The following is a 23,976-nucleotide window of genomic DNA, read 5'->3' as shown; positions in this document are numbered from 1 at the left end:
TTTTTTGCTTTCTTATTTATTGCCATAGCCAATGATGACTAAGAATATATGAAGGATTTTAGAGAGAAAATTTTAAAATATGCTTTGTGTTATCTAACATTTATTAGAAACCCTGTTTATTCCAATAAAAATAAAATCTAAGTAGAACACTTCAAGAAGTGATGAGTTATTTATTGTGTTCATTCTATTTTAAAAGGCAATATAAATAAAATACTTCCCTAAAATGATAATTCTCCTGAAATAAAAATTTTGGGTAGTCATAAGAATCTATAGCTAGGAGAGAAGTGAGATATGAAACTGTTTGTAATAATTATTTTAAACCAAAGATATAATAATTTTTAATCATTTAGGAATACCGATATTTTTTTCCCTGGTAATTTGTAGTTGGAAGTATACTATGGGATCCCTTGTTCCCCACTAGAGTGGAATTCCAAACATCGTCAGAGGTGAAAATGTCCTTAGACAGAGGTGCTTGTTACAATCCTCAGTTGACCTCATTTCAGGTCACTTGTGTTTTTGTTACTGCGAATACAACTATTTTTTTCTATGTACAATGACAAATTTATATAGTAAATGTTTCTTTTCATGACACTGACTTTAGTTAACCCTGAGTACTGTGTTTCCTTTTAAGTATCATAGGGATGTTTTTAGAGTCCACTTGATCTGATATGAAATAAAATAGAGAACCCTTTTTTGAGAAAACTTATCATTAATTAATAAATTATTATACTGAATATGGATTTAATTTATAAAATGGGTAAAAGCAAATTTCCCATGTCATTAAAAGTACAGCTTCAGTGTTTTGAATTGCAAGTTACCAAAGAATTGTTCAAAGTAAAATTTGAGCAACTTGATCTGAATAGATATTTGATTTGTCTGGATTGATCTTCCGTGGAAAAGGCAGAGTGATCAGAAATGTTAAAATGTCATTTTTCCATGCTGGCCAGGAGGATCCTTTAGCTGTCCTTCTCTTTACTCATTTTTGGTGCCTACATAAATATATTTATTTGTAAATATTATTTATTTATAAACATTTAAAGGGCAGGGATCTGTTCTTAACTCCTAGTCTCATTCAGGTTTTTGTTGCGTGCCGCTTTTTCCTGGTAACATTGTTCTCTGCTTATAGTTCTGATTGTGATTACTTGATTAAATTCTTTTCCTCTGCCACTAGACTGTAAGCTCTGTGAGAATAAAAGCTGTACATGTTTTTGCTCATCTATGAGTCTTGAGCAGTCCCTGGAACAAAGTAGATGCTTAGTTAATATTTGCTAGGTAACCAAGGGTTTTATTTGTCTTTACATGCATGTAGCATAGCATTTGGTCAGTACTTTGTGTTCAGTAAAAGTTTGCTAAGACAACTTGAAAAAAATATAGGTCACGTACATATATTCCATCTATTGTACTTGGAAATTTTATAAGTATGCAAAGACTGTATATGATCTTTAGTATTTTGCATTCTTTATTCTTTTGAAACTGATACTGATGTCATAATACCGATAGTTTATTGAGTCCTTCACTATGTGCCAGGCACTGTGCTAAGCTCTATTATACTTGATCTAATCTAACTTCAGAACATTTAGGCTTTAATATACCTATTTTCCAGATGAGTTGACTGAGACTCAGAAAGGTTAAATAATTAAATGGGGAAGTTAGTATTTAACCCATATTAGCTGACTCTAAATCTATCCTTTTACCCTCCACACACTTCCCAAGTGATGCACAAACCAGGAAATTCCAGAGTAACACATTGAAGATAACCAGGTTGTGTCAGTGATTGGAAAGTGTTAATAAAAATGAGTAAAAAGTGAACTTTCTTTAATACAAAAAATAGTGTATTTGACTCAATAATTGCAGTGATTTTCATGTGATTATGAAAGCAATCTCATAGATGCTTTTTCTTGGAACTTAAGTGCTTGGGCTTGACTTGTGATCTTCTTTTTGTTTATGCTTCTTGTAGGTTTGAGTGGCCGCTTCTTTGTCACCACTCTCCCGGCATTTTTTCAGTAAGTTAAAATAATCTTCTGCTCTTGCAAAGGTTAGAAAGGAGTAGATGTGTGCCAAGAAGTCTAAGTTGTTTTCCATGGCCACCACTCATTCAGCTTAATGTTTGAGAGGAGACAGATTGGTCTGCTCTGAGGATACGAGAAGGATGACTGGAGTGTTATGGAAAAGGAGGACATGATTTCAGCAGGGTGTAGTGGGGAGGAGTGGTCAGAGAAAATTTCTCCAGTGATATCAAAGGTAGGATGATTCTTATTAGATAAGTAGGAATGGGGTAAGCCAACAAACTGAGTAGGTCTTTCCAGGTAAAAGAGACAACATACAAAAGCTCAAGAGAAAATGAGATGTTTTTTGAGAACTATAACTCATTCTGTTTGGCTGGTCTACAGGTACAGTTGGGCTCAGCTAGTGGCAGGGGAAAGAGAAAAGAAGGGATGGATTTCAGAGATACTTAGGAGGTGGGATCATTGGGACTTGCTGACTGATTAGCCATGGGAAGGAAAAGTCTGTGATGACTACCAACAGGCCAGGTATAACTAGTAAAAGCTTTTGCTGGCCTTCAAGATAAGAAGCCATTAGGATAAGATAGTTTGGAAGATAGAGGCAAAAATGGAAGAGATAGTGTGAAGTGCCTATGCTAATTCCAAATGGAGAAGTTTAGGTGGCAGTTTGATGTCAGGATCTAGAGCTCAGAACAAAGATCTAGATTGGCGGTACCTATTGGAAATTCTTCAGTATTGAGATAGATAACAGTTGAATTGTATCTAGAGAAAACACATATCCTGGGAAGAGAAGCAGGTCAAGGATTGAACCTGGGGTTGACTAAAATTAAGGAGACAGTTAGTGAGGGAACCTAAGTTAGAATGATCATAGTAGTAGGAGGAAGTCCAGAGAGTCCGTGTCATAAAAGCCAACTTAAAAGAGGAACAGAGTGGTGTTCAGTAGTGGATAGTGCCAATGACAGGTGAAGGGAAAATGGCAGAAGAGTGCTCCGTGGATTATGGCACTGATGGTCATTAGAGACTCCAATATGAACAGTTTCAGTGGAGTCATTGGAGCAGAACCTGTGACCACACTGAGTAGTGAACGAGTAACAAAGAGGAGAAAATGGCAAGTGTAGACTCTTCTGGGAAACTTGATTGTGGCAAGAAGGCAAGAGGGAGGGAAGGATGAAGGTGGATATGAGACCAAGAGGTTTTTGTTGATTTTTGAGGGGAGGGACTTGAATAACATGAATTTGGAAATGTGCATACAATTTTTTACCTTGATAACAATGGCTATTTTGTTATTATAAGACAAAAACCAAAATAATTGTTAGCAAAAATAATGAAAAGTAACTTAGCAAAGTAAACTCTGTCAAGAGCTTTGCTTTTAGTCACACATTATGCAGTGATCAAATAAATTGTTTAATGCTTTCAGTTTAAGAATTTCTGATTTGTAATATGCATGCTTTCTGATTTATGCCTAACTATACTTTTTTCTTCATTTGAGCCAATTTAAAATTCAAATGCAATTCACGTGTCTGACCAATAGTTATTTTGGTTTTTACTATCTGTAACACCTGTTATTTTAATTAATTTATTTTCTACTTGTTTTTATAATTTATAGTGCAAAGGATGGGATATTCCGCCGTTACCGTGGCCCAGGAATCTTTGAAGACCTGCAAAATTATATCTTAGAGAAAAAATGGCAATCAGTCGAGCCTCTGACTGGATGGAAATCCCCAGCTTCTCTAACGTAACATGTTAAATTTTTAACAGCATGGTGTTATTAATAAAAAAGAGGTATCCAGTTAACTGCCTATGGGCCTTGAAAGCCTATATTTTTCTTCACATCATTTCTAATTACCTGGACTACATATGGCCTCTCTTGGACCATGTGGTATTTCTGGTTTTGTGACACACAGCACATTTGTTTCAGTTAGTTTTTAGTTTACTGGGAATTAAGTAGCCAGATTTGGGTGGGTTATAGGATGCTCTTTTTAAAAGATGGAAAAGAGCAAACATGCCAATGAGATTGATCCAGCAGAGAGGGAACAATTGTTCATGCAGGAAGAGGGGGTGGGAGAAAGAATCAAGTCATTAACAAGACAAAAGGGATGGGATGCAAGGCACACAAGGGGAGGAACTGGACTGTGGTAGGGCGGATAGACTTTCTCTGTGGTTACAAGAGAAGGTGGATGCAGGTGTACACCAGGCTCAGATTTGGGGGTGGGAAGATAAGCAAGATCACATAATGGCTTCTGATTTCGCAGTGACATATGAGGAGTGTTTGTTAGCTGAGAGTCCAGGGGGAGGAGAGGATGTGTAAGTTTTGAAGAAAAGGATGTGAGCTATTATCACAGAGCCTGAAAAATGCAGTAGGACTGGGCAGTATTGACAGTTTGCTTCGGTTTGGGACTGTGAAGCAGTGAGAACAGTCACTAGTCATGTGATTATTTTTTTTCCCCCCAGAGACATTTAGCTGTTTAGGGTTGAAGTTTTTGCCAGGTAGGTACAATGGAGGGAGAAAGTGCCAAGGAATTGGAATGTATTTGCAGCAGAATGATTCAAATGATGGCCATGGAAGCTAAGCTCTATAAGAACAGAAGTGAAATCCAGGAATGAGGACAATATATAGCAAGAAGTGGAGGGCTCAGTGGAGGTGCAGCCTCCAGACCTGAATTTTGTTTGTTTTGTTTTTTCACAGTATACATGATCAATGGTACTCTTTCTTTTCTTTTTTTAGGATGTCTGGAATGGCTGGCCTTTTTAGCATCTCTGGCAAGATATGGGTGAGTCATCTTAAATAAAACTTTATAGTTATATTTGCAGAGAGGTTTTTAAGAATAAAAATGTAGCTTTTAAGCTTTGGAGAATAAGCCTTTATAAATACATTTATAGATTCCCTTTTCTTCTTAAGCCACACAGCTACTCTCATGTGGGGTTCTCAGTGGTAATTGAATAGGGACCTGTAACTACTGTGTCAAAGTCATATTTTCTTAGACATGTGATGAAGTCCTTCCATCAAAGCAAAAGGGCTGTGCGGTTTCACTTCATCTTGTTTTCCCATTGGCATATCTCCACACAGATCAAAGATTGTTTATGCCTGAAAGTGGTTCTGTGTATCATGAGTTGGCAAACTACAGCCTGTGGGTGTGCCGCCTATTTTTGTAAATAAGGTTTTATTGGAACACAGCCACATTCATTCATTACCTATTGTCTAGGACTGCTTTTGTGCTACGATGGTAGAATCGATTAGTTGTGACAGAGACACAGAGCTGTGGCCTACAAGCCTAAAATATTTACAACCTGGCCTTTAAGAAGAAGTTTGTAGACCCCCGTTACATGTGATCGTGTAATTTCACTGAGTTATTTCAGTGGGTTCAAACCATTATTCAGATAAAAATGTTGAGCTATTATATAATGTTGAATATATCCCATTTTTTTTTTTGTTCTTCCTCTGTGGAGGGGAGGCTAAATACAACCAGATTTAACAAAATTGCTCTGGAATTAAATATAGCTCAAAATATTTAAAAAAAAATCTTAGAAATGGGTTTTCCTATATATGTTTTCTAAGCTATGCTTTGTAGCTTATGGTGTCATGTTTGAAACTTAATATTCAGGGAGTTCATGAAGACTGTTTTTCTCAGGCACAGTGATACATGTGGAGGGACATTTAAGAACAAGCTTTTATATCCCACTTTCTCAGTTGTAGTATATATTCTACTTTGTGAGATAGAATATATTACTATAGGTTTTTTTTGGTTGGTGGTTTTGTTTTTTACATCAGTGGCTAATGGGATACTTGAATGCAGTCTTTTTTTGGCTAAAATTTAATGTTTTTTTGGCATTTGTTTATCACATTAAATAATAACTAGTATTTTCCCTTTTTCAGGATAGTTTGAATTTCATGTGGTTTTCTTCTGCTATTTTCGTACATTTGTGAGAATTTTAATCAAGGGCTGAGAATTGTGAATTAGAAACTGGGAATTGAGAGTAAAGGATTCTGCCTTCGCATTATGTTGACAATCAAGGTTGTCAAAGTTATGTAGCCTGAGAGTTGTCTGAGCCGTGTCGCATTATAATGTCTGCTTCAACAGGATGACTGTAGTAGAGGGAAATCAGGCAGCATTGACAGCAAGATCTTAGCACAGAACCTATGATAAGTGCAGATCAAGAGATGAATTTGTTCTTCAGGTTAAGAAAAGCCTAGATGGAAATTGATCATGGCCTTCATTGATTGTTAAAGAGAAGTTTTACTTTCAAAGATAGTATTACCTAAGATATATCATTGCTCTGACCTCATATAGCTTGTCATTTAGCATTTAGATAAATAAGAGTCTAAATTAGAAGTTATAGTTTTTCATTATGTTATGCAAATGAGTACAATGTGTGACATTTAGGGTGTCTCAGGGCCAGGAGTGAGTGTTTTATCTTTGTATACACAGTGCCCAGCCATGAGCAGCACATACGGATTCTGTGTGGATATATTGCACTGCAGAGAAAGAGCCATTTGGAGAATAGAATATGACCCATTTCTGAATAACTAATTAAGATGTTCTTATTAGTGATGACAAGTAGAATATATATGGTATGTAAATATAGATTTATAATTTATTTCCAGATATTTCCAAAGGGAACCAAATATAGATCATTTTGTAAGATAAACTATAAAATTTGATATACAAATAATTACATTTTATATTTTATAAGGTCAGTTTTGTCTAGTATTAATACCATATTTTTTAGTTTTATTTAGCATTTGTCTAGAATATTTTTTCCATGTTAAACCTTCTTGTTGTCATTATGTTTTAGTTATGTTTTAGTAGAATTTTGTGAAAAGCATATAGCAAGAAGTAATTCTTTCAGCTGATGAATTTAATCCATTTGTATTTATTGGAAACACTAATACATTTGTTCTGATTGTAGATAGTGTTTGTGTATGTGTGTGTGTGTTAAGGAAGGCACGGGAGAGGTGTACATAAAAGAACATAAATGGTAGATTTGCAGATTATTTTGATCTCCTTGTATGTATGTACATTGCCTTAATAGTCTGTAGTAGAAGTCTGCTATTGCCCTCTGTATCAGCATCTAGCCTCCCCAAACCTCTTGACAACTGTTGTGGTTTCCTTTATTCTTAGAAATAAGTCTCCATCCTTTTATCAAATATATTGATAGGGCTCTTACCACCTGTGTTTTTAGAATCTGGCTCTTGTCCTCTTATTCATAAAGTCTATGATTTCTGGCCTGGTGAGACCTAGTCCTTGGCTACCCGTCAGGTCTCTGGTTCCCACTTCAGTCTTTAGGTACAGCCTTGCTTTGTTGCCCTTGTGGAGCCACTTACTCAGCCAATCCTCCTAGCTAACTACCCTGCTTGCTCAGTTCGCTCATTTAGCTGGCTCTTCCTTTTGTCTGGGATCCTCAAATCAGTGTTGACTGTATAACTGTGGGGCATATAATCTGTTTTAACTCATGCCTAGATAGTATAACACTGCAGTGCAACTATATTAACAATGAACAGAAGAAACTCTGCACATGGTGAGAGAGAGACAGATAGACAGACGGATAGAAACTGGGGGTGGGGGTGGGGATAGAACCAAAAGAGTATAAAGTCTCAGAGAAAGAAGACAAAGAGATGAATGGAAGATGTAGACTGGCTAATGCCAGTGAGGTAGGATTTTTGATACCTATCCACAGTCTGTTTTACCCTTGAGATTTTTTGCATACATAGACAGATAGAAGTTAGTCAGTCTTCAGCAATAGTTTCTCCTGCATGGGTAACTGGTTACAAGTACTTCCACAGGGAAAGATAAAACAAGTACGTATAGTGTTAATGTTTGTGTGGAGTTTTTCTACGTATTAATATATAGGAAAATGAGTAGAGAGAGATCAATAGTAGTTTTCTCTGATATTGGAATTATGGCTGATTTTTTAAAAACCTTTTATCTTTTTCTATAATTTCTAATTTTTCTGTGATGACAACAATGTAAACAATAGCAGTAGCTAGAAGATCAGAGCCCACTGAACTAGTGATTCCTTAAAGTCCTTGAGTTTCTGCTTTAGGAGTGAAGTTAACTTGCCAGGCCTGACATTCTGGAGGTAAAAGCTGGTCCTTAGTATTCTTCGATCTTCCAGTGATGAGACACCCACATAGCTGCATTGCTTTGAACTCAGGAGTTATGTTTGGTCTAAGGTATCATCGCTATCGGGTGACATTTTAGTGCATTTTCAGTAAACAGAGTAGGATAATTCATTGTAATGAACACATATAATACTGAACAAGAATCAGGATTTTCTACAAGTAAAAACTGTCACTTTGCCTGGCAATCAAAGAAACGGAAACACAAAAATCTAAAACTGAATTAGATTTGTTTTAATCAATTATTCCTTTGGAAACATATATATGTATGTGTGTGTGTGTGTATATATATATATATATACACACATATATAAAACAAAACTTCAAGTACCTAATACCACAAATACTAACATTCTAAATGGCTCCAAAGCCATTCCTATGAATAGTCCAAGTGAACAGATAAAAATTTATGCCTGCAGTTTTGAAAATAGAGCTTGACTAATGGGTCTTTAGTAATAATTACCTAAAAGACCACAAGATGGCAGGGTTTCTTTAAGAAACTCAATTTAATCCCCTAAAGAGTAAGTTGATACAAGAAAATTGAAGTAGAGTGTATTAAAATAAGAGGATGTTTTGAAAATACTAAGAAGTGTTTGACTCAGAATACAATGATTCAAAAACAAATAATTTAATGAAAACTTAAAAATAGAAAGTTTCTTGAAGGTTGCTTTAATGATTTTACAGAAAGTGCTTAAGACACTGTACAGAAGAACACTTAAAACTGCATATTATTCATCCCCAAACTGTACATTATTCATGCCAACGATTTGAGTAAGGTAAATCACCAGATCCTTATAAAGTAAGTTCCAGAATGCACTGAGGCAGACTGGCTTTCAGCGTCTTCTAATTCTTTGGCATATTTCAGGGTTTAATCCTGATGATGTCACTGAGTCATCAAGAAAAGCATAAACCGTGTTTAATACACAGTGTTTTCTAAAGTAGGGAATTGTACAATAGATTTAGAACTTCTATTGAAAAGAGTTTGAATGAAACAATCTTTTGACATCTCAAATACCCTTTTTACCTACTGGGTTGTAAAATACTAGGTTATGCTTAACAAAAACAATTTCCTGGCTGAGCACAGACTAATATTAATGCTATCAGCAGAGGACAGATGATAGTTTTACAAATCAATAGTTGGTATTTCCTATGAATAGTCCAAGCATTTGATACATCTTTTCTTTATTCAAAAAATACTGAATACTTGGATTACATGTGTCAGTGTTGAAAATACTTGCTGAGTCTTTAGAGTTATCTCTTCTGCTAAGTACGAAATTGTAGAGAAAGATCTCAGATTATTCTAGATCAGTTAACAAGCTTTTTTGCTTATTTATTTATCATTCAAAATTAAGCCAGAATAGCCAGGTGCAGTGACTCAGACCTGTAGTCTAAGCTACTTAGGAGGCTGAGGGAGGAGGATCTCTTGAGCCCAGGAGTTTGAGACCAGCCTGGAGATAATAGGAATACCTGCCTCAAGAATGAAGCCAGAATAAAATATATTATTTAACTGCATAAATTATATAAACTAAGAAACCAGTGAGAATTATTTAAATTTTGAGAAATATGAAAATAAAAACTTGGACTCATTTTCATTAACCTTATTGGTTTTAGGCAAGGAATTCAGTCATTATCTCTTCTTGCTGCTGATATTTAACTTGGAGTCATTTCATCCTGTGTCCAGGAATTGTTTGGATTATAGTTAATGGCTGTTTTTTGAGACTGTATGAGTCTAAAACAGCTCACTAAATCCTTCCTCATGGGGAAGCATGGCTCCTGCAACTCTACATCTAAGTGGCTTTGACTTTGAACTAGCAGGTTCATATATATAATTGCTGTTTGATTTAGTATGTGAATACTTTCTAGCTAAGATTGTTCCTCTTCACTCATTTTTAAAGTGTTTGTCATCAAATGGAGTCCAGAGGAACAGTGAACAGTAAGCATGAAGGGATGTTTACTCTCCTCAAAGACTGATGAAATTTCATTTGCTCATAATACATTAGCCACAAAAAATATTTCTGCTGTCTAATGTTACATTTTATGTTTTCTGATAATTTAATAAACTTTTTTAAGGATGGATAGATGTAGAGCCAAGAGAATATGATTAGAAAAAAAGAGGCATTCTAAATTGTTGGTGTTCTGTGAAGAGGAATTTGGTTTTAGTTGAAAATTGATAAAGGCCAAAGAAATTTAATTTTTTTATGTATGCCATATTATGAGTAAACACTGAGATATATATAATTATTAGGGGAAGGGGACCAAAAAAATCTGTCGTAATGGAAAAGAGGACTAGCAAAACAGTTCTATCAGATTTCTGTCAAGATCATGGACTCTAAGGAAGTAACTCTTACTAGATATGACCTTGATTATTATTCTCAGTTCCCAGTATAATGAAATTTGACTTATTCTTTAGGAATCATTTTAGATATATAAACCTTTTGAGGAACTTATATATGTACAGATGATTTGCAGATTTGAGTTATAGCTAGAGAAGGAGATTCAAACATTACATTTGAATTTCATGACAAGTAAATATTTTTGTTTTCTTCTGATTACAGCATCTTCACAACTATTTCATAGGGACCCTTGGAATTCCTCCTTGGTGTTCTTATGTCTTTTTCGTCATAGCCACCTTGGTTTTGGGCCTTTTCATGGGTCTGGTAAGAGATAACCAATCTTTTTTCCTGTCTTTAAAGTAAAATGGATTTCATGTAAAACTAAAAGGCAGCCAAAAAAGAAAAAGCACATGAACAAATATTCCTTTGTGTATAATCTAAGCAGTTAAATCACATTTGCTTGTTTGATACTGCTTTCAATTGTAATGTGAGATATGATGGAAAATTCATTAAATTATTGTCCCCTAATACGGTCCTTGCATATTCTGAAGATAAGAACTGCCCAGAATGTAGTGATGAAAAGATAAATAGAGACACTATTTAAATTGATAGTTTCCAAGACAACCGACTCAGCTGTGATTTCACACCTTGCCTACTTGGTTAGAACACTGTGGTGACAAGGCCGAAGTTTTGAATTTGTTCCTTTGGGTAGACTTGGCTGATAATGTCTATTTTCTTTTTTTTTTTTTTTTTTTTTTTTTTGAGACAGAGTCTCACTTTTGTTGCCCGGGCTAGAGTGAGTGCCGTGGCATCAGCCTAGCTCACAGCAACCTCAGACTCCTGGGCTTAAGCGATCCTACTGCCTCAGCCTCCCGTGTAGCTGGGACTACAGGCATGAGCCACCATGCCCGGCTAATTTTTTTGTATATATATTTTTTAGTTGGCCAGATAATTTCTTTCTATTTTTAGTAGAGACGGGGTCTCACTCTTGCTCAGGCTGGTCTCGAACTCCTGACCTCGAGCGATCCACCCGCCTCGGCCTCCCAGAGCTAGGATTACAGGCGTGAGCCACCGCGCCCGGCCAATGTCTATTTTCTTATACCTGATTGATTCATCTATTTATAATGAGCTCTCTGTAGACTTTTGACTCTGTGACCCCCATTCTAAATTAATATTTTTCTGTATTATGCCACATTTCAAAAGTAGGAAATTCTTAATTATATCCTTGTCTTTGCTGAAGATTTTTGACCAGCTGCTAATTATTTGTCTGAGAATATCTGGTTATAGAAGGAAGGCCTAATTTTGAGGCCCTTTGGTAATAAATGTCCTATCTACTCACTGTGAAATCGTTTTTTTCCCTTCAGGTCTTGGTGATAATATCAGAATGTTTCTATGTGCCACTTCCAAGGCATTCATCGGAACGTTCTGGTAAGTACGATAAGCTCATGCAACATAGAGTATTTTTGGAATTCTGTGATGTGCCCTTTTGTGCTCATACAGACAGAGGATTTTCCCTCTGACTTGCTAGCTGACCAAACCATCACCACTACCGAATTCCTTAAAATATGTTCTGTAATTAGTAGGTAGATTTGAACAAAAATATTTTTTTCCTCTCTTAAATTAGGGAATATTTCATTCTGGCAATTGTTTTTTCCCTTTAGGCCTGTGTTCTTTGTTAATCAGCGACATCATTTCCTTCATTCAAACTAGAACTAGAACTAGAAGGGAGGGAGGGAAACCCCCATGTGCCAGTTCCTCTCCTGAGTCCTTTAGAAGCAGTTTCCCCAAATCCTCACACTGTTCAACACTGTTTCTGGGACCAAGCAGCCCTGGATTCTCATGTTGTTCTTCCTGACTCTTTTTAGACTGCATAAGGACTTTTATGAGACTTTGTAATTATTAAATTTTATGTGGGAGTTCTCATATTTCTTTTTAGTTCTTGAAGTTTTTGAGGCTTTGAGATTTCCATAGATTATTAGAAAATATATTATGATCCTTAGAATTCTTAAAAGTGACAGAAACCCAGTATAAAGCATCTTTGAGAAAAAAATGAAAATTTATTAGCTCACATACCTGAAAAGTCCAGAGATGTTCTAGCTTCAAGCACAACCCAAGTGATATTGGGGTTCTGCCCCATGTGGCTCATTCAGTGGCTGTCCACAGTCCCAACTCACATTTTCTCTGTTTAACAGTCCTTGAGGAAAGAGAGGCTTTTCCTCCTTACTCTGGCCTAGAACGCCTGGGGAGCACTTGGACTGGCTCAGCTTGTCTCATTTCTGAACCAATTGCCATGACCAGTGGGGGTCACTGAGCCTTTTACGAGGTACAAAATACAGAGCATGAAGGAACTTTTGCTGTCCCTGCCTACATGCTCTGCCGAAGTCCACGTGGTCAGTGAAATTTCCAGAGAGGGAAGGAGAAGCCCTGGAAGGGGCTGGGATGCCAGTTGGAGACTCTGTCCTGTGTGATAGCACAGCTCCAACGTGGAAAAAATTTCACTTCCCCCATGTTTTCATTTCATAGCTGAACACATTCAGCTGATTACGGAATTGCCATTGTTTATTCAGAGGCTGTTCCCCTCTCTTCCCTCCACAGAGCAGAATCAGAGGTCAGAGGAGGCTCGAAGGGCTGAACAGTTGCAGGATGCAGAGGAGGAAAAAGATGACTCGAATGAAGAAGAAAACAAGGACAGCCTTGTAGATGATGAAGAAGAGAAAGAAGACCTTGGTGATGATGATGAAATAGAGGAAGAAGAGGAAGAAGACAACCCGGCTTCTGGGGTAGATGAGGAGAAGAGTGATGCCAATGACCAGGGACCCCCGACAGAGGGCAGTACGGCCCAGGGGGAGGTGGAACCTGAGGAGACTGAAGAAGATGTCACTGAGCAGCCCCGCTCAGCTGACACAGAGCAAGGGGAGGACTCGTTGAGACAGCGCAAAAGTCAGCATGCTGATAAGGGACCATAGGGTTAATGACGTTGTTTCCAAGAATACAGACCAAAAGAATATGTCAGTTTCCCTCTGGTCTGCAGTTTAAACCAAACCCTTGATTTTTTTCTAAATAAGCAAGCTTCTCACTTAAAAGATGATCTCTAGTCATGTGGTCTCATGACAGTAAGCCTCATATATGCTAAGGAGAATCTTTCGGGTATGACAATCATGATGTGGAAAGACAAACATGATGGCGACGTTAGGATCTGTTCATGGACTTGGGATGGGGATAAGTTCACTCACTTGGGGCTAGAGAGTCTTGACCAGGGGAGGCCACCCCCAGCCCTCATTAGCCCCTTCTAGAGACAAGGCCACAGGCCCCATACAATGAAAACGAAGGAGCCTTGGCTCTGAGCATCCTCACTGTGCAGCAGAAGTCTTGCTTCCTTGTCTTGTGTTTTTATTTTCGTGAAATTGCGGGAAACATCAGGCACCATAGTGCATGAACACTTTTAGAGATAGAAGTTGACAGGGTCCTGGATTTAGAAAAGAGCTCTGAAATCATCCCAAACCTTTAAATCTCCTTTGTGGTATTTTTTTCCTTACCTTTAATTTTTTTTCAACTCTTTCCCTCTGGGCCTGCAGGCTTCTCACACTCTGCACAGTTGTTCCTTGGTGAGAGGACTTAGCAGCCAGGTTTACATCAACCATGTTTATTCTGACTTAAGGGTTTAGATAATCAGCAACCACAACCCAAGAAGTTGTGACTGCCAGGCATCTCGAACAAAATGTTGTAACCGTAAGAGATTCAAAAGGAAACAGGGATTTTAAAGGACAGATCTTTTATATTTTTTGGCCAAAATGTAGTAGTTTTTTCCAAGAAGTTTCTTTAGCAATATTCTTTTTGAAGCCAGAAGCCCTCTAAGTGTTGCCAGCACAAGGTAGTCTTGTGAAGAAAACTTGAATACTGTGGTGTTTTGTTTCCATCTCAAGGGGTTCCCTGGCTCTTGAACCACTTTAATAATAACTGGAAAACCATTTCTGGTTTTCCTTTGGTGATGTGCTTTTGGTGAAAGAATTAATGAAAGTCAATATCTGGAAATGAAAGATTTGATTTTGTTTCCATCTTTCATAATCTAAAGAATTATATCTTTATAAATGTCTCAATACTCAATCAACTATATGTATCTAGGGAGCCCAGTTTCCTTTAAAAATCCATCCATCTACTTCTCTCTTACCTGATTTATGTCTCAGAATAAATTCATGAAATTAGATTCCAGGCATATGAAAGATGCCTAAAGTTGATTCTGTGCCCCTTGGGTCCAGGAAAAATAATGAGTACAGGTATATGAAATTCTAAAAGTTTCTGTCATCTTTAAAAAGGAATATGCAGTACATTTCTGTCTGGCTATTTAGATAACTCTTCCCTTGTATTAACCATGAACATGGGGGCTCACTGGTGAGGAGAGGTTCTGAAACTCTCTGCCCTCCTGTGGTTGAATGAGACTATTGCAAACCTTGCACAAAGGAGGTTATTCTTCTGAAAGTATCAAATTTTAGAAACAGTTATTTTTCATCTTTCCAACGCAGTTACTTAATAGCCTCCTTGCCCAGCACAGTGAAGTTTGTTAAGAGTCACCAGTAATAACTGTTCATTCAGCAGTTCAGCCTCAAGGTTGAGTACATCACAGAACTGATGGCCTGGGAGAACCTTGACAGGTACCCATTTCTGCCCCTCCTGCCATGTCAGTCTCTGACACATCCTCACCCAAAGTGCCACAGTTCTGGTCATGGCACTTCCGTCTCCCTGATGCCAGGAATCTTCTCTGGATCAGAGCTGAGCTGGGCCTTCCCTCCTGTCCCTGGATTTCTTTCTCTCTTAATCACCTGAAACAAAGTTTTCAGAGAACAGTAAGTTCAAGGTCCGAGGTACAGAGTAAGAAAGGTTTTGTAGTTTAGCTTTTCTGTATAATTCTCTCCTCCCAAATTGAAATATTCTTATATTTTTTTAGTGGATTATTTAACCAGAGGAGAAGGCATGTAGAAATACAATCTACCTTGGATTTTCTAAATGTAAGGCCAATTTCCAGCTGGTCTCCAAATAGTACGAGTATTCTGAATCTGAAAATCTGAAGTCCCAAATGTTCCAAAATATGGAACTTTTTGAGTGCTGTGATAGCTCAAGTGGAAAATTTTACATCTGACCTCATGTGACAAGTTGCAGTAAAAACAGTCAAAATTTTGTTTCATGTACAAGATTATTAAAATCTTGTATAAAATTACCTTCAGGCTATAGGTATAAGGTGTATATGAATTTCATGTTTAGACCTGGATCCTATGCTCAAGATATCTCATTATGTATATACAGATATTCCAAAATCCAAAAAAATCTGAAACATCTGTGGTTCCAAGCATTTCGGTTAAGAGATGCTCAACCTGTATCTAATTATGTAATAAGAAAAGTGCATTTTCTTTCTTAGCAATACTTAAAAAAAAATGGAGGGTGAGGCACAAAACATCTTAGAGAAGAGGACCTGTTAAAAGTTTAAGTATGTGTCTATGGGAACCATTTTTCCCTGATTTTCCCTTTTTTAACATCCTGGCAAATGATGGGTTATTTTTTACCAATCAGCCTGATAAGTACACATCTGATTTAATTTCTTTCCACTTGAAGGCTTTAGATTTGTTTTCAATACTTAACAAATATAAAACTGAAGGAAAAAAAATCAACCTAAAACAATTTAAACTTGAAATTAGATCAACATTTCAATAAGACTTTGGAGATTTTTCCTGTAGATAATGTATTTAATCTAGAAGTCAAGTGCTTGGAAACATGCTTGTGATTTTTAAAAAAAGTTAAAAATCAGGTTTCCCTCTATTGTGATACCAGATATTTAATGGTAGTTAAATATCTGAATGGTAGTTTATAAGAATTAAAATTAAGAGAATGAAATGAAAGTAACTGGATTTTGGAGTGGGGATGTGCAGTGCTTTATGTGTGGGTAGTTGGAGCAGGCACCTTTTCTTTGATTAGAAGGAAAATTTGCAAGTTCTGATTACCTTTTTATTTTTTGATTATTCATCTCTTGCTATATCTGCTAAACCAATTCAGCTTGCTTAGAGATCTCATAGTGAAGCATCATACCAGCAATCCCACTTCTTTCTTTCCCTTTGAAGTATAATCATTGGGTGGGGTGGGAGAGAGGCCTTGAAGTTCACAGGGTCTTGCACTGCATGGGCACATATAGTCTCATCTTGCGCACAGGAGCCCTGTCTGTCAGCCACAGGCCTCGTGAACTGCATAACTTCAAAATAACTACTGTAGTAAAAAGTAAATAAGCTTCAACTGGGTTGGCTTTTGATAGTGGAGAAAGGCAAATTTTGATTTTATATGGCCCAAACCTTTTTTGCTAGGTATGATTTTGCAACGTGTTTTGGGTATATATATTTAAGTGTGTAGAACCTGAATCTTGTAACACCTGCAAGGTAGATGATAAAAATGATTTTTAAGGTGAGTACTTGCCATGTGACTTTTTATTCCCAAGTCCCTCAGGAGTGGAGCTTGTATTAATACGTTGTTAACAGGATGGGAAACATGGAAGAATCTAAAGAAAAATTTAAAAAAATAGAAAGGTGGAGAAGATAAGGGTAAACTTTAGATTTCAGCATAAAATCTTTGGTGTGACGTGAGAAAGAAGGGGGAGACTGGTACTTTACTAGTGTCTATCAGTAGGTTGTCTATGTCCTTCATCTCGGCGTTGCAGTGTTATTTCTGCCAGTATCATAAATGTGTGGTTGACCCATCCTGTCAAATATACCAACATTTTGGAAAGTACTCATGTAATCTTTTGTGCCAACAGAAAGGTTCCTTTTTGTGTAATATCTCTTTACCTCAGACCTATGTTTTGATTCCCTTGAGAAGATTATAGCTTGTCTTGAAAAAGCCAAATGTGGTGTCAAGTCTGATGAACCCTGATGGGGCAGCTTTCTGAATAGCTGTCCTGAAGCAGGGAGGTCACTTGCAAGGGTTCTGATAGCTTCAGCCCAGGATGTGGCCTTCAGATGGCTTCTTCTCAGTAAAGGTTTATGTAGACTGTGACACTCTGTATGTGTGACTCATACAACTTTGACATGTTTCCAGAGTAGTTTAATCATATTTTTTATTAGAAAGCTTCATGGAAATACAATTTTTATACTAAAAACATTGCTTATTGTACTGCAATATGTTATAAATTTGTTATTTATATTCTTCGTAATAGTCTTGATTTATTTAGCCCAGTGTATTTATTTTTCTCTTCCTGTATTCTTTGCTTCCTCAAACAGCATCTGCAGCAACTGGAATGAGAAATCAAGATAATGTGTTTCAAGTACATTGCCTGAATCACAAATCATTTGATCTCAGTATTGTACATAATCCTTGATCCTAAATGTTTTCATTTTATTGTAAATTCCCATTTGCATCAAAACTTAATGAAAGTGATGAATAAGTAAAAACAAAGTGGCATATTGCTTTTCATATAAGTATTTTCACAAAAGCCATTTGCCTGGGCAGTAAAAAAATATTACTTTGTTAAAATAATTTTCCTCTGTGTCCATCCAGTCTGTTCGTACTCTCTCTCTGTCTTTGTCCCTGCCTGGCTTAGTGAAACCCAAACCACGTGCCCTTTAGCTGCTCTGGAAAGTGCACTAAACCAAAGACAAGTTCAAGGATCACAGCCCATGGTGTTGCCTGTAGAAACTCCTTGTCCTGACCTCTTGGTCTCCCTCTGACCTGATGTCTAGGGGAGGCCAGGGCTGCAGCAGATGGCAAGGGACGCTGCTAATCCTCCAGGACACTGTGGGCTAACCTGGTCTCCTAGGGCTTTCAGGAAACATTCTACATCTAACCCTCCCGACCACTAGCACAGTGGAAAAGCAGAGAGGAGCTGAAGTGACTTCTTTAAACACTCTCAGAGAATGAAAAAATGCAGATTTGATTTTTTCCTTTTAGAAGATGTAGGAGGATGTGTAGTAAGAAGATAGTTATTAAACTTGCATGCCACCAAGTTCCTCCCTCAGAGGAACTAGCTCAGAATGCTTCTTTGTCTATGCAGAGAAATATATCTGTTATGCTGGATCCGCCTACATGACCTTGATTATCCATCCTTGGTGGGAGCAAAGCCTGCAGCTTTGAAGCCAACAATGCTGACTTCTAAAATTCAACCCTCTACTTTGCTCCAATCTTGAAGGTCTTTAAGAGATATATTTTATAATAATAGGAATTCTTTTCTTAGAACATGTGAACTTCTTGAAATTGATAACTGTATTAGGCTAGTCTAGGCTGTGCTAATAGGCCCCCGAAATCTTAGGGTCTTTAAGAACAAGAATGTTATTACTGTTTCACAGAGCCCAGGGCGGGCATCCCAGGCAGTAGTGACTCTGCTTCCTGCAGGTTTTTCTGGCGTCTGGGTCAAGGAAGGCTTTGCTGTCTAACATTTACTTATAGCAGGTTTCACATTTGAGACTTCCAGTTTTTGATAAATATCGCAATTTTGCCAATCCCCCCAGTAAGATGCAATTAAGGCTCTGTTGAGGTAGGACTGTGTTACCAAGTAAACAATAAGCTCAACTTGGTCTTCTTGACAGGTGGTTTTGGAGATATTGTGGGAAGCCGGCGTCGAACATGGGCCTCGGTGTTTTTGACTTATTAAATGATACTGTTGGATGACATAAGTGACTCCCACCTGTGGTTCTATACTAGAATAGCTCTGCTTTTAAACATTACAGATACCAGGACACTACCCTCGATAAATGATTTCACAATCGTTTGAGCAATGTGGGCTTCAGGAATATGACCTGTGCAGTCCCTCAGGGTCCCGTGCCTAGAAAGGGCCTCCTGCTGGGTTTAAATGCTATGCTGCTGTTATAGTTTTGAAATTACTAATAGCTTCTGAGTAAGGGCCCTGCATTTTCATTTTGCATGGAGCCCTGCAAATTATGTAGCCGACCCTGCCTTTGTGAGGTAAAGCACGAGCATTTTATACCTCTTCAAGTGGTTTGAATGTGCAGCCAGGGTTAAGAAACACAGGGCTAGGACTTCTCTTTGAACCATGAGACACAGCATAGCTGGTGTCTATTGAGTGATTGTATAGAGTGCTTTACGGGTACTATTTTCTTAATCTAAAAGGTAAGATTTGAAGCCAATAAATCTTAGTTCACAGTCTGTGTTCTAAATCATTGTTACAGACGTGTTGCTTAATGACGGACACATAGTCTGAGAAATTCATCATTAGGCAAGTTCATCCCTCTGCGAACATCATAAAGTGAATTCACATAAACCTAGGTGGATAACCTGCTACACACCTAGGCTATATGTGGCCTATAGCTCCTAGGCTGCAAACCTGGACCGCATGTCACTATGATCAATACTGCAGGCAATTGCAACAGGGTGGTAAGTATTCCTGTATCTAAATATTCCAAACATATTAAAGGTACAGTAAAAATATGATATTATAATCTCAAGGGACCACCATTGAATACGCAGTCTATCCGTGCATGTGTTGACCAAGACATCGTTATTCAGTGCCTGACTGTATATTGCCTCTGTTAGGGAACCAGTTCCTTAAGCACATATCTATGGACTACATCTATATTAGTTTGCCATTATAATACTACTGTAACAAATTTTCACAAAGTTAGTGGCTTAAAACCACACAAATTCATGATCTTCCATTTCTGGAGGCCAGAAGTTATGAGTCTGAAGAGGCTAAACTCAAAAGCGTCAGCAGATTGCATTCCTTCTGGAGGCTTCAGGGGAGAATCTGTTCCTTTCCTCTTCCAGCTTCTGGAGCCTGCCAGCATTCTTTGGCTCCTGTCTTACCACTCCAATCTCTGCTCTCATCATCCCATCGCTGCTTTGCCCCACTTACACCCGTTGCCTCCCTCTTACAAAAGCCTTGTGAATACATTGAGGGCCCAATTCAGGATAATCTCTTCATTTTAAGATCCTTCATTTAACCACGTCTGCACAGTCTCTTGGCCATTTAAGCTAACATATTCACAGGTTCCAGGGATTAGAATGTGAACAGATGGTGGCAGGAATGTGGGGGCATTATTCGGCCTGCCATGGCAGCCTGTATACCACACTCAGTTCTGGACACTGGGGATTCAGCTGTGCAAAAGAGAAATAAACCTATGACTTCAAGGAGCTCACATTTTTGTAGGGGACACCGATAATATTAAATAAACACATAAATTGATAAATAATATAATTTCAGACTTTTTTATACGTACTATGAAGAAAATAAAGCAGGATAAGGAGCAGGGCTAGGGAAGGAGGATACAATTTTAAATAAGGTAATCAAGGAAGGCTTCTCTGAAAAAGTGCCACTTGCCCAGAATTTTGGAAGGAGAAGGAGTCAGCCCTAGAAAAGTCTGGACAATAAGAGTTTCTTGGAGGTAAAAAGCTCTGGAGCTAAAATAGGTTTGATATCTTCAAGCAAAAATGTGTATGATGGGAGGGGCAGATTATTTAACACCCTGAAAGTCACCTGGTAAGAGTATAGATTTTATTCTCAGTGTGATGAAAAACCAATGAAGGCTTGAAAGCCAGGGAGTAACATGGGTTGACTTAAGTTATAAGTTTCATTGTGGTCCACGGTTCAAGTGAGAGAGGTTGGTGGCATGGACCAGGATGGTTGCAATACATGTTTTGTTTAATGGTAGGAATTGGGATATAATTTAATGTCAAAGTCAGTAAGACTTGTTTCTGGATAAGATATAGATGGTCAAAGGGAAAAAGAATTAGTAATATTTCCTAGGTTTTTGCCTGAGCACCAGGGGTCAATGATCATGAAAGATGAAATTAATTGGGTTAAACTGCTGTTATGGATTGAATGTTTGTGTTATTTTGCATTTCCATCAGACATCTACAACTTACACAGTTCTAAAATAGCTCAAAGACAGTGACACCTAGCATCAGATAACCCGGGAGGTTGTGATCTAAACAATCATAGTTTTCCATTGAACCACATATTTTTTTCCTACATATAGGCACTTTCTCTGAAGGAATATTTGTTAGTTATCCATGGAACCCAGTTTGGGAAGCTGCTTTAGGAACTGCTGCTTTTCTGTAATTTTGCCAATCAAGGGAAATGAAAAGAGGCAGATATAAAGATTATATGTCTCACTAGTCAAATTTGAATTCCAGGTACTGCTCATTTTATATGTATCCAAACATTTTGAGAACTTATGTATCCCCTATGGGCAGGAACTATTTAACATTATTCAATGTTGATTTTTGCAGCAGTCGGTACTGACTCCAGACTGAAAGAACCAAAAAAACACATTTTATTTATGCTTAGAAAAATCAGTTAAAATAAAAACCTGCCCATATGATTATAATTTTTAAGTCCTTTGCTTTTTCAACCTGATTATCCATTAAGAAATTGTTTCCTGAACATTGAAAATGATGCCATCTCCTTTCTGGTTAATACTGATGTCTATCAATGCTGAAATCTCATTAGCAGACACTTTCCTGTTACTCCAAGCTGAAGGGGAAGAACAATTTCTATGATCCCTATCCACATGATTTCTGGAAAATCCCATTAAGGTAAAAGGGCTAAGAGCTGTGAGCTGGCCTGCTTCCCGCTGCTGTCTGACTACTGTGGAACTGAAGAGATGAACGTAGATACTAAGAGAACAGAAAAGGTAGAAGTGGGTGTGGGCTGAGTACTTGTGAGAAAACAAGGCTAATGTATTGTTTTTGTTTTCACAAGTGACCTAACAGCTGAGAGGAGACAATTGGCTTAGATAATAATTTCACAGCCACTTGATACAGAGCATATTAAAATGAAATTTTTTCCAAGTGTCTTTCTGTTGCAAATTTACCATGTTCTTGTCAACATTTCAACCTATCCTTTTTTCAGTGACTTCTCTCCTCTTTAACAAGGAAGAGTAAAATAGGACTCTTAAATACATGTGTACTTAACTTTTAAGAGTTATTCTACAGTGGATAAAGCATGGCTTAGAAAGGAAAAGAGCTACAAGGTTTCATTATATAATATTGTCTCGACCTAACCAAAGAAAGGCAGCCATGGAAAACCTGTGATTTCTCTTTTTACTAAAGGGATTGCCTGGTGCCGGGGCTGTACAGAGGTATATAGCCCTGAGACACCTGAAAAATGGTCTGCTTTTATTTTCCATAATTAGCCGACTGTTATGGTTCGTTTAGGTGCTGCACAGAAGTTGAAGTCTTTGTCTCTCAGATTATATTGAGGCTATCGGCATGTTATAAGAGCCTACACGATTTCATTAAGAGTTTATAAAATTGAGTATCAATCCACACAAAACTGACTTATGTTGGTCTGAAATCTCATATGGAACATTCACTACCAATGGTCCCAGAGCAGATAAAAGAAACACCATTCCTGCCAAACAGTTCCCTCAATGGTAATAAGTTAGAAGATAAACACTTCCTTCCTCTTACGCTATCCTTTATGAATGGGCGGCTACTTTTGCTTGTCACAAATGATATTCCCAGAATTGAGTTGAAGTATCAGAATATAAAAAAGCATTTTTACATATCTTAAAAGACTGACTTTTATTTTTAGTTTTTTATATTTAGCAACAAAATGAGGAGAGGAAGATAGAAATTTATCCAATCTGCTCCTTTTCCTAAGTCCGTTTGCTTTTAATAAATTTGCGTGCTTTCTACATACATTTCACATAAGTAGTCTCATATTTTACTAATTTCCAAAATATGTTGTTCCCCCAAATTTTCTAGTTTTCAAATATGCTAAAAGGCGTTTTTATTTGACATGGCTATTTGGCTTTCAGATTTGATTTTCAAGAAACATACTATTAATAATCGTCTATAAACATTTATAAGAGGATCAAATAGCTGCATGCCTTTCAGAAGAATACACGTGTCTGTATCTCACCCTCTCAGACAAGGTGCCTGCAGAATGAGAGTCTATTCTGGGATGTGCACCCACGTGCAGTGATTTCCTTTCAGCATCACCTTTCAGGTAGAGCTGTCTTTCCTGTGTAGATTCAAATTATCTACCTGAAGAAATTGTGTTGTTTTAAATATGAAGAGCTTTTCCTCTTAGCAGAAGACTATAGTTCAAACAAAACACTGTTTAAGATAATTTCATTTTGATTCCTAATCTCTAAAATCAGAGAGCATGGCATCCAATTATTAGCCAATCTGCTCTTGCTCACTGATTCCAAGTACAACTGTGTTTTAAGAATAGCCCCCTTTGGAGATGTCTATACACTGCTCACAGAGGACATACGTTATAGCATCCATTATTTATCTTTTTTCATTATTAACTTTGGGAATATCCTACATCTACATAGGAAATAGTGTGGCATAAAGTTAGTTTTGTTTTTTTAAAGTTAGTATTTTGTTCATCAAAAGAACATGGTTTAGGCTTATTTTGGTTACATTCATAATATGAAATATTTCTGTCCTAATGAATATTATTGAATGAGTTTGGAAATCTGGTTTATTCAGTCAGTGATGGTTAGACAATTGGTTATTCATTTGGAAAAATAAATTAATTTCTACCTTGGGCCTTGTATGGATCAGTTAGATTGGGATACATTAT

General features: G+C 37.3%; 1 protein-coding gene across 1 annotated transcript in view; it reads left to right on the top strand.

Moving 5' to 3' along the window:
- Positions 1 to 13,630, top strand: part of TMX4 (thioredoxin related transmembrane protein 4) — a 29,950-nt gene extending 16,320 nt beyond the window's left edge. The window contains exons 3-8 of the mRNA XM_045528258.1: positions 1,958 to 2,003; positions 3,610 to 3,738; positions 4,729 to 4,774; positions 10,677 to 10,778; positions 11,819 to 11,882; positions 13,050 to 13,630. Coding sequence (XP_045384214.1) covers positions 1,958 to 2,003; positions 3,610 to 3,738; positions 4,729 to 4,774; positions 10,677 to 10,778; positions 11,819 to 11,882; positions 13,050 to 13,420 — 758 coding nt within the window. The 3' untranslated portion in view covers positions 13,421 to 13,630. The remainder of the gene's footprint in view (positions 1 to 1,957; positions 2,004 to 3,609; positions 3,739 to 4,728; positions 4,775 to 10,676; positions 10,779 to 11,818; positions 11,883 to 13,049) is intronic.
- The last annotated feature ends 10,346 nt before the right edge of the window (positions 13,631 to 23,976 follow it).

Source organism: Lemur catta, chromosome 17, assembly GCF_020740605.2.
Source record: "Lemur catta isolate mLemCat1 chromosome 17, mLemCat1.pri, whole genome shotgun sequence".
In the NCBI taxonomy this organism is placed as follows: domain Eukaryota; kingdom Metazoa; phylum Chordata; class Mammalia; order Primates; family Lemuridae; genus Lemur; species Lemur catta.
Note: the sequence above shows the minus strand (reverse complement) of the source record. Positions and strands in the feature narration are given on the sequence as shown.